The sequence below is a fragment of the Aulostomus chinensis genome, chromosome 7, assembly GCF_037954235.1.
Source record: "Aulostomus chinensis isolate RoL2024-O1b breed Wild chromosome 7, RoL_Achi_v1.0, whole genome shotgun sequence".
In the NCBI taxonomy this organism is placed as follows: Eukaryota; Metazoa; Chordata; class Actinopteri; order Syngnathiformes; family Aulostomidae; genus Aulostomus; species Aulostomus chinensis.
Genome location: NC_141326.1, coordinates 1548473 through 1559867, shown reverse-complemented (window position 1 = coordinate 1559867; position 11395 = coordinate 1548473). Strand labels below are relative to the sequence as shown.

At 51.2% G+C, this 11395-nt stretch overlaps 1 protein-coding gene across 2 annotated transcripts; it reads right to left on the bottom strand.

Moving 5' to 3' along the window:
* Nucleotides 1–408: 408 nt before the first annotated feature.
* On the bottom strand, nt 409–10232 carry ca5a (carbonic anhydrase 5a). Of its 2 annotated transcripts, none has more exons than XM_086208079.1 (7): nt 9787–10232; nt 7465–7662; nt 6456–6574; nt 4891–4986; nt 4736–4798; nt 4082–4240; nt 409–2713 (listed from the first exon to the last, which is right to left on the bottom strand). In XM_086208079.1, the coding sequence occupies exons 1-7, from the start codon at nt 9926–9928 to the stop codon at nt 2543–2545; spliced, it is 948 nt and encodes a 315-aa protein (XP_086064205.1). In that variant the 5' UTR covers nt 9929–10232; the 3' UTR covers nt 409–2542. The 2 variants fall into 2 exon arrangements, with proteins under 2 accessions (XP_086064205.1, XP_086064204.1); XM_086208078.1 differs by lacking the exon at nt 9787–10232 and adding an exon at nt 7783–8479.
* Between the last annotated feature and the right edge of the window lie 1163 nt (nt 10233–11395).

Sequence of the window (11395 nt, the reverse complement as noted above, 5' to 3'; positions counted from 1 at the left end):
TCCAGTCACTTGTTTGTAAAATACATGTTTTTGTTGCTCAGCCCGAGGAGGTCATGATGAAGCTACTTCTATCACATTTCACCCTCCTCTACTTTGAAGACTCAGATTCATCATTGGCCATTCAGCATTGCGGATGCATGCATGCCTGCCGATATGACCTTGACCTTTGACCTCTAAAATCACTTCACTTCATCTTATGGAGCCTGTGAACATTGACCTCTTGTTGACGGAACTGCGTCCAGATGTTCCTGAGACGTTTGGACGGCCTGAAAACACAGCCGTAAACATTCTTTCAACATCATGACTTTATTGTTATGTGTCAACTGTTATGTCAGTTTCTTGACAATCATCTTCACATATCATCGACACACAATCCTGTTTTTTCCTCTTCAACCCCCCCCCCCCCCCTTCCTGGTTGTACAGCTGGACGATAAAGGAGCCATCCAGAAAGGCATGCTGGGAAGTTCGAGGGTCCTGGTCGAGCCCCTGCAGGATGGGAATGTTAGCTACCCTATAGACAAATAAACAGCCAGGATATGTACAGCATCCATGATGAGACATTCACTGACCCTCAAGCAAACACAGCAGAAGGCAAGACGCGAGGCTCCGACCACGACAACCATCTTGAATACAGCAGCGTAGCGACAGCCGCTTGTCAGTATTTTATTTTTTCCTCATGAAGACAGACACACAAATTTAGCGAAGACCCCAAAAAATTTGTGATTTCCTGGCAACGCACTGAGACACAACATCACAACCTCGACATCAGAAACCGAACTGCGAGATGAACCGTCTGTACTGAAGTACAGGGACATTCAAAGCATTCGGCTGTTTCGTGTGATCAAGTCTCATGAAACATGAAGGCAGGCGATGGCGGGCGTCAGTGGATGAGGGCAGATGTTGTACATCACAACTAACAGATTATTGCATGATTTGTAAAAACACCAAAACAATGCATCTTTGCTAAAAATGTTTTGATGAACTCCACACCAAGTCCACCAAAACGCTTTTCCCAAGCTCATCTAAGCCACCTTTTCATTCCGGATCTAGATCTTCTATTCAGTGGGTGGCGTCCTGCAAGGCCTCAGCTGGGACGCCGGGTCCCTCCTGGGGAGATGGAGCAGTGCAGCAGCATTAAACAGACAACCATGACGAGGCCGTCGGCCCGGCTCACTGGAGACCTTCACCGATGAGAGGAGGCGGAGACGCGCTCCCTTTATGTGGCTTTGAGATGTGAAACCATAAAAATGCTGCGCAGTTAACTCCGCCCCCTTTGTGTCAGCCTGCTTCTCTGTCTAACGTGTCAGTGCAGAGTCACATCTGCTGACTGTCAGATGGATGGAAGGTTACGTTCCAGCCATGGCTGCCACATCCTCAGCGCCACTTCTGCTGTCGTCTCACCAGATTAGATTCTGGATTTAATGAGAAACGAGGAGGAGCGCTTGATCACCTTCCTGAGAGTCGGACTGAGGTCCAGAAGCAGCCCTTCTCTCGTTACCAGAGAGGATGACACACAAGGCTGTTGTCAGTTGGTCCCACACCACTACATCTGAACATCAGCCACAGCTCTCAGTGCCCCAGGACTCCATTTTGAAACAGAAAGCAAAAGCGGACATTGATTGCGTAATTAGAGGCTTTTCCAGTCATAAACAGTCAGGTGTGCGTGACAACGTAGACAAAACCAGCAGAGCTTCCTGGACATCTGGACTTGGTTGTCTGCATGTTCACCACCCCCTCTCACCTGTCAGTTAGAGGAAGAACCAGATAGTTGGCTCCTCCCTCTGGGACATGTCTTGACTGCTACTCAGCAAATACTCGCTGCTTTGAACCACGCCTGGAGGGAACGGATTGACTCATGTCATGCTCAGATTGAGCTGAGTCACGCAGCGGGGAAGGCACTGCAGGTACAGTGCTTAATGAGACTGAAGGCTGGAAGAGATCGGCTTCTGATCGCCCATCGCCTGCATGTTTGCGCGTGCCAGTACGGAGCAGTAGAAGAACCGTTAGAGAGCAAATCTGCGTCATATTTTTGTAACAGATCAAGAACACAGTCTGTTCATCAAGAAATCCAGAGAAACTCTAAAAAACGTACAGGATGTAAGAAAGTGACACTGGGGTAGAAACTTGTGCTGCTGAAGACCATAAACTCTGGCAGCTGTAAAGTGGCAGCAGCCTCACATGGACAAAAACATCCTCAAGTTAGACTGCTGCAGTACCAGCTGTGGCCAGCAAACGGCGCTAGAGGACCTCCACCTGCAGCTCTCGAGTACCTTCAGCTGCAGGTATGAACTCACCATATATGTTCAAAATAAATACAATTTATGTGAATAAAAACCAGTGAAACTGCATATTTCCCCACATCCCTTATTGGTTACTGGTCAATCAAAGCAACATCTGAATAACAAGTCAACACAAATCTTCCAAACTGTCAGAGGAACTGAGCCCTACTGTCACCACCGCATCAGAAACATTCGAGTTGTGCCACAACAGAGAAAATGTAGACAGCTGTAACAGTGTGACGGTGAGAGGGTGAGTGGGCCTGTCAGTGGGTGTGCTGGTCGCCTTCAGTAGATGGCGCCTCCTGGAGGAAGGGCGTGAAGGAGGAGCGGACGGTGCGGCCCCGGACAGGCTGCTGCACACGGAAGTTGTTGACCATGCTCTTCTGGACCTCCTCCTCAGCCGAGGTGAAGAGCAGACTGCGGAAGACAGCCAACTGGGGGGGGGGGGGGGGTCAGAGAGAGAGAGACATATTCAGAGTGCAACTTTCTTCACCCCACAGAGCCTCGGTACAGTGGTACTTTCCTCCTTCCGTTTGCTGTCAGCAGGGTTACACAACAACTACCTGAAGAGCTTCATGAAGCGGCGGCGGGGGGCAGCACACATGCAGCAGCAGCTTCGTCATTAAAGATGGTGATGCTTGTGTGTTCAAAGAATTAATAATCAATGTATTCAGGAGCCATGAACACTGTCCTGCTCACGTCTGTACATAAACACAAGCTGGCTCATGTGTGAGCTGTGGGTTCGGGGCGTGTTCAGCCTCCTGGTGTTTAGACGGCGTGTAATCAGAGCACAAGACATCAAGGCAGCATGGTGGCACCAGACCAGCCTCATCAACATACTGAAGCACCTGGAGGTGCAGGTTCAGTTCCTAGTTAAAGGACGCTTGGCACAAAAGGTCATTTGAGCCAGTTTGACACCAGCAATGACGCTTGCCCAGGCGCCCGCTGGTGCCACGATCAAGAGAGGCCGCTCGGCCTGGTGTCACCTGACTAGTTGGTGCTCACAATGCTCATTGCTACAGAAGTTACAAGTCCTTTCCTTCAGCACAAGCAGCCAACAGCTCTCAACTGTCCCACTGTCCTCCTGGCTGCTCTGCGCTCTAGCAGCAAGCGGACCAAGTGAACAAGCCAACCAGGGACCCTGTGCTGGTCTTGGTCAGGGTCTAGTCCTTATACACCCAATAGAGTGACCAAACACTGCTTGCTAGGCTACACCTAGCTAACGCTAATTAGTGCTAATGCTGGATACTCTGACAGTTTCTGCTGCTTTTCTGAGTGCAGGGTGACACCGTTTCAACCTTTAATCCATATTTGTTTCCAGATTAGGAGCTGAAGAGGCTCTGATCCAGGAGGAGCTGAATAAACTGGCAGACCAGAAGACCTAGAATGGCGAGTGAGGAAGATGGTGGCAGGTCGCAACAGGACTCAGCTGAGAAAAACATCAAATTAAACTAGTTTTGACACACCTCAGTCCAAGACTCGAGGCTGTGTAGGATCATGATGACGTTACAGGGTCGTTCACACTGCTGTTGCACCTGAATTCAGAGTTCACCAGACAATGAAACCCGCCTGCGCTGCCATTAAAGATTTGTTCTGGACTTTCGGAAAGTAAGAAAAAAACCCTTCTGTACCTTGAATGGTACGCATGCACATCTTTAATCACATCCCAAACATTCCGGCTGTTCCCATCACAGCCTTTGGTGACTGATATTTGTGCTGAACCTGATCTGAACTGAACTTCTCATGTGTTTTTCCTCTTTGGTGCCTCAAAGAAAGACTCATCTTTTAACACGTCAACACACCTGGTCATGGCTGACTTCTATGTGCTGCTTCATGACGATCCAGGTGACGGACTCAGTCAGAGGAGGCGTGGTCAGAGAGCCGTGATACGTCCAGTAGTCATCGGTGTTGGGGGGTAAGAGGCAGGCCGGGTCAAACCTGGTAAACTCCACCACACTACCCTACACACACACACACACACACACACACACACACACACACACACACACACACACACACACACACACACACACACACCCTCAGTAATCATCTGACTGCACTACAGCTTCCTTATCGTTCGGTGTTTGAGATAAGCAACGTGGCAGCAGCGGCGAAAAGGAGGAGGAAAACAGCTTCTTCTTGACATGAGTTTACAACATTTACAGAGATGTGGAGGTTTTAGTCGATGTGAGGCTCTGAGGGCAGAGGATGTTGTTATGATGCCACGAAGCCTGGAGACAAACTGGTGGGGAAAACGGGCCACAAAGAAAACTGCCTTGGCTCGTACCGCCTTCATTTTTAGGCCTTTTAGGTTCCTTGCAGATACTGACTTGCTATAGTGTCTCAACTGAACCACTAGAGGGCCTCAGTCTTTTTCAGGAGAGTGCAGTGCAGTGCAGTGAAGCATCATCTAGACAAAGTACCAATGTGGTGTGTGTGTGTGTGTGTGCGCTGACCTTGTGTCTGATTGCAGGCAGAGCATCCACCAGTTTCTGCAGTCCCTCGTGTCTCTTCCCCACCTGCACAAGGTGTACTCATGAATCTGGATTCAAGCTCCTATTGCACACACGAGGTGTGCGCGTATGTGTCTGGATGTTGAGTGTGTGTGTACCTTAAGAAAGACTCCAATAACAGCCAACCCATTGTCTTCCATCACTGCCTCCTCAAACAGACTGTACTTGTCAGAGTTCCAGTGGACCAAGTGAAGCTGAGAACACGAGCACACGACGACTAAGGGTGAGTGCACGTCTCCTCGGGACCAGCGTGGACTGTGATGCTGTGTGCGACCCGAGGAACAACTGGAGGTTCTAACGACTGAGCAGCGTTCTGCCTTTATTTCTTTCATACACAACTGTACAGACACAAAGCAGTTTGGGTCGTCAGCACACGTGACGGCAAACGCTGTTGCATGGAACAACAGCGTCAGACACAAGAGCAACTTGATCCTCTGAACAGCGCACGTGCGTGCACACACACACACACACACACACACACACACACACACACACACACACACACAGAGCTGCTAACTGAGTGATGAGAACCATGACATGGACACGTTCCCAAGACCTCCAATGAGGGGTTGGCAGGAGACGTGTAGGGACACACACTGTTACACACGTGTGTGTATATGAAACATCACGGAAAGAGTCTCAAATCCCAGCAGCTGACAGGTGAATGTTGGAGTCAGAAACAAAACGAGAGAGACAAACGAACAGCAGAATCCAGGTTGTGACCAACAGCACAACAAGCAGAGGCAGATAAAGTCTCCATGATCCAGGGAGCATTGATCCTGTTTACCAGGAAACATTTGGTCTGAGGAGGGAGTTTGTATCTCTGAAGGGTATCTGCTTTTTATAGCGCTGCATATCTGGCTCTTTCCATTCAGTGGCTTGGTCACAGGGTGCGCACGCGCACACACACACCTCATCAGTACCTAGCATGGTGTGTTAGCCTGTCACAGACATTTCAGGGCTTTAATCCTACGGTCGGGTCTCGAGGAACTCCTGTACACCTGCATGTGGGTGTAGAAGCCCGAGCACGGAAAGTGGGGTTTTTCTCGGTTGTAAGCATTCGGACGTCACATTTGAGTGGGCTGGGGCTCCATGCAGGTGAGCAGTCACCGTGCAGAGCAGACGAGGCGGGATGTTTTGGATGAGATGCAAATTCACGACCGATCAGCAGGGATCAAACGCCTGAGCTGTGACTGAGGACGTCCTATCGAAACTCCAGCTCCATTCTGGTGTCTCAAATTATTAGAACTGGACGGAAAAAGGAAGAACACATCTGCCAGCAGCGGCTACACAGCTGCTGACAGCAGTGAGACTGAAGCTCAGCCGCAAAGCTTTGAGCCACAAAGACAAAAAGAAAAAAAAGGAAGCAAAGTCTTATTTGTTTCTTCGTTGTCTCGATTGTGAAGTTTCTCATTGTTGTGTCCCTCTGTGCCTGCTTGGAAGGTTTGTGAGAGAAACATTTCCTATAGGATCTGGAGCAAACATGATAAATCATCCCAACCATCGCTCCCACATCACTTAGGAAGGACAGCTGAAGTTCGACATGCTGACGCGTGGATGTCTTTATGTTTTTGAAATTCAAAAAATGTCATTACAGCCTCAACCTGGGTGAGAAGCTCTGGAGCGATGCATGTGCTGGTGTCGGTGTGTGCTCCGGCCCTACCTCTGCAGGAAACAGCCTCCTGTCCACAGTGTGCTCTGACCCCCAGGCGTTGCTCTCACCCCAGTGGAAGTGGAACTGACACAGCCTAAATCTGTCTTGCAGGGGGCCCCCTTTCAGTGCTGCGCAAGCACAAGACAGGACATTATGTACATCGCTGCCTTGGACTTTTCACTCTCTCTCTTGTTTCACAACCCTAAAAAAAACAACACGCTCCCGGATCTTTCCATCAGATGATGTCTGTGACCTTCTTGCCTTTATTCCAAACTAGCAGGAAGAAGGAAGTGATGACCCAGGATAACTGCAGAGGAACAGGCTAGACAGGAAGTACCACTGATCCCCCAGCACACAGGAAACCTCACCTTGGGAAACTCCAGTTAGCTGCAACTGCATCACTGTTGATTTCAGTTTAGTATGCGGGTCATGAAACCAGCAGATAACAGCAACGCTGCAGCCCGACGCGCCGCGGAGGAGGAACATGGCCTCCCTCAGTGCCAGCATCACTTCATTGTGTGTTTGTATTGGATTACAGGTAATAAAATACTGTGGTACTACAAACCTGTTTTGCCTCACTCAGTCTAGCTCGAGGAGCTAAGAACGGGCCACAGCCATCACTGAAGCTCTAAATCTGTTGTAAATCACTAACAAGTGTTTTGACTCTGACTTTTTGACCGGGTCCATAGAGGGGAGGTCAGATGAGACCTGCGAGTCACATGACAGTCACCAGACCCACTTACGGCTGTGGCTTTTATCAGCAGGCAGCATTGATTACTGGTTTCTCCTACAGACTGAGGGCTCTTTAAGAGGGGGTGAAGAGGGAGATAATCCTCTTGTGTAGATCCAAACATGCATTCCCCCCGTTGAGACTTCATTCCCGTCTGGCCATATTTAAAGGGAACACAACACTGATGTGGAGCTGACAAAAAACAGTGAACCACAGAATGTTGGTGATGTGAAGAGGCCCCCCAGCTGCAGCCCTCCGCCCGACCCGGATCACAAGAGGGTCACTTACTGGACTTGTCTGTGGTGTCATCGTATTCAACCAGGAAGGAGTAACCGTTATTCCAGATTTGCTGGCAGGTATTGGGGTCATAGTCGGTGATCAGAGGCTTCAACTGAGAGTCAAAGACACTCTTTCGCACGACGATATCGATGGGAGACTGGCGGTCACCTCCTGGTACCGCCAGGGGTCCCTGCCACATGGGATGCACTGAGGAGAAGAAGAAAGAGAGGACAGAATTAAAAGAGACGAGTCGAAGAAATCGGTTTACCTGCCAGAGCGCTGCCCAGCTGAAAGCCAAACAAATCCAGTCGAAATGCTGACACCTACTTTTCATGTTGTACTCTGCTGCCTCCAGCTTTTTCAAACAGTCCATTTTGAAATAAATCAAAGTTTCCTCATAGAAAATATAAAAACTACACACTGGCGCCAGCTGAAGACCCAGCGATAGCTCTCCTGCGTCCTTGAGCCGCCTGAAGGGACTGAATGAAAAGGAGCCAGTCATCAAGAGCACTTCCTTCTCGTCCTCTTGCTTTTTTCTAAAAGGAAATTACAAAATAAAAGAGAAGTGGGCCGGCTGTACAGAAAGTGACACGCGGAATGTCCTGGCACGCCCCCAGCTCCCCTCCACAGGCGGGGAATCAGACCCGGACCTCTGGCTGGTCAGCCCGCCGGCTCAGGCCAGCGTCTGTCAAAGGACCTGACTTCTAATTACAGAAACTCTGCTTTCTGTCCCTGCTTTCCTCAGTTTCCTTGAAACGCATCCAAAAAACACAAAGTCCTCCTCTATGCCACTCATCAACTCTTCCACAATAACAACTTTTTAAAAAAACAACTCTGTTTCTATGGAGAAAATCACCCTGGAAGTGCAGCAGTCAAGGGCACAAGTGCTGCTCTGTTTGTGGTTTTCCTCGACATCTCAACACAAGACTTCAGGTTTCTGCTGAGAGCGACGCCCAGCAGGTCTGACGGGAGTCTTCCTTCATCCTCATCAGGTTGCAGCGGCCGCCCGGCTGTGGGTTAGAAGTACAGCAAAGCTAGTCCTGCTAATTAACTAGGCGGGGAGGAGCTGCGGCCGCGGCGATGTCACAGTGTGTCAACGTCAGTCGTCCAGCGCCACAAGGAGCGAGGAGAAGAACGATGAGTGAATGTCCTCGTTTGGAGGTTGTCCCGGACCCCGGAGGGTCCAGTGGTGAACATCTGTACTGCAGAGGTGCTCTTGAGCACGGCGCTGAACCTGCTGGCTGCTTGGGATCCTTCCGGTCTCTCCAGTGTGAGACTGAAGAGTTCTGAGGTTCGGTCAGAGTCTGAAGACGTCAATCATCCTGCGTGCTGTTGGCGCCGGTGGGTTGGTCTCACTGGACCAGCGGAACCCGGTTCAACTCCGATTAACAAATCAACTTTATTATTGTCACTGGAGCGATGCACACGATAACATCGCACCGTCAGTGTGGCGGCTATTTGTTTATCGTATTATTATTAACATTTGGAATGAAGAAAAAAAAAACAATCCTCTTTAAAATCTAATTCCAAAAATGGAGTTGGCGTTGGCAGAAATATCAGCATGAAAACACGCAACACGTCCAAAAACAAGAACCGTCCTCCGGCCTCGGTCCCCAAAAATAAAAACTCCAAGGGACCTGGGTCCACTTTAGAGGCGCCAACGACCAAACGCACAGAAGTGGAGTTTCTGAATGGAAACCTGTGATTACCAGCGTTTGTATTTTCGTCAATGGTTCATTAGTGGTTAATTTCTGAGGGGACCCTGTGGAGGATCGGGGACCCTGTGGAGGATCGGGGACCCTGTGGAGGATCAGGGCTGCTCTCACACTGGTGCGTTTGTTACCGCTGCAGCGGCAGGGTGACGCCTCCAGGGTGTGACTCTGTCCCCGCTGGCCTGCTCTAGGGGAGAGGCCACTGAACGCCCTGCTAACTGCTCAGTGTGAACTGGGACGGTGGACAGGACGAGCTGGTTTGACTGGGTGAGAGTTGACACGTGAGGGAGCTTCTGACTCACACCAGCGTTCTTCAAACGTCATCAGGTGCGCAACAGGACCAGGATGTAAGTGTAAATGTAGGTCAAAGGGCCCCGGGGGTCCGGGGCATAGGGGGCCCTGCAGCGACCATCACAACTCACAAATACGGTGGAAAACCCGGAGCTCGCGGCGCAGCCCCGCCGGCAGAGACGCGTGCGCTCCGGATCCGGACCGGAGGAGAGTCCAGCACGAGCTTCCCGACGCCCTCCAGGCGCGACTCACAATGACAACAACAGTGACCGTTAACAACACAACTGCAGCGGAGGCTCCCGGGGCCGCGGCGGCGGCTCATACTCACTCTGCGACAGCACATATTTGCTCGAGCAGGCGGTGAGGCTGCACCTCCGGACGGGCGCTGCTCGGAGGCTCCCGGCGTGTCGGCCGAGCTGCCGGTGCAACAGAGAAGCCAGGGGTCGTAGTAGCGGCTGCAGAGTCGCCATGGTGACGGAAGTGCGGGTGAGCGGCGGGAGCTTGGGGCGCCGCGCGGGCTGCTCGGAGCTGACGGCTCGCCGAAGCGCTGCTGAACTCCGGAAAAGTCGAGTGTCAGGCTCCTACCGCCACGAGCTCCTCTTCCCGGTCCTCCCGCCTACCGTGCCAGGCAGCGGGGGAGGGGCGGGCTTCCCTCACACACCGTCAGTATCTTGCTACAGAACCCCGCGACCCTGCGCCTGTCTGCCCCGGATGTAACCCCTCTGGCCCGGACCCTGGTCCACTGATAAGATGAGACTTCGGCTGGGGAAGCGTTCGCTCGGAGGGCGGGGTGGGGGTGGGGGTGGGGGGGCGGTTCGCTCCCGACCAATCAGAGGCGGCCTCGGAGGGGCGTCAGCAACGATGTGCGACCAGAAAAAAACAACGCTGTTCCGACGCGTTCGTCGCCCGCCGTCGAGCCGATGGTTGCGGGGCCGCGGTCACAACGCGGCTCGAGCGTCACCGGTTCCCTCATTTCTTCATCAAATTTTTCAAAGGAGATCAAACATTTCCTGAAGGCCCCCCCCCAAAGTTTAACCATGTTTCTGAAATCAAACCTCCCATCAAGGCAGGTTGAGTTTGTTCCGTTTAGAAGAATTTATGGTCTCATTTAGTGGATTTGTGGTTCCTGGTGAATACGTCACACTCGGGGGTGAACCAGGAACCAGAGGCTTCTCTGCATGTTTGAGGAGGTCAAGATGGCGTCGGTGCTGGCGGCCTGTTGCCGGGCCTCCTCCAGAGCTGCTGTCACACAAAGATTCATGGTCTCTTCCAGCCAGAAGTTATGAGTGCACAACATCAGGGTTTCTGTTGGAAACTTTGGTCGATGCCATGAGAGGTTTTCTTAACCAGCAAGAAAATCATTGAGAATTCTCCACTGATTTTATCCATCCAATTATTACTCACAGCAGTCAGGGTCCATCTTGTCTGGAGGGACAGTGGGTTTGTGTGGGATGAGGATTGCAACATGGTCGCGTTCCACAGCGGAGAACCCGTGACTGTCAGACTTTGATCTGTGAACTCAGCACTCACAATATTTACCATGCAGACGGATCAGCTGATGGCGTCACGCTCAGACGTGCCTCCATAAGTCAGCGTGTGGTTTGACCCTCAGATGACCTTCTCCGTCCTGAGGGAGCCTCTAGAGAGTCATAAACTCTAATCCACAACCACTGGAGTCAGAAGGGGGCAGGACCACAGAACCGGTCCAGTCTGTGTCAGAAGCAGGATCCCGTCAGCACGAGGGTGAGAAGATGGCTGCTCTTCACTCTGGGTGATTCATTTTGTCCACAAGGCTCCAAACCACAGGTGACCATTTCAGTCAGGGCTTTAACCTTTGACCTCTTTCACTGTCACTGTTCATCGTGATGTCACTCCAAAATATCTAAAACGTCCATGGCATTTGGGAGCATAGTGGTGAGGGGGAACCGAAGAACCCA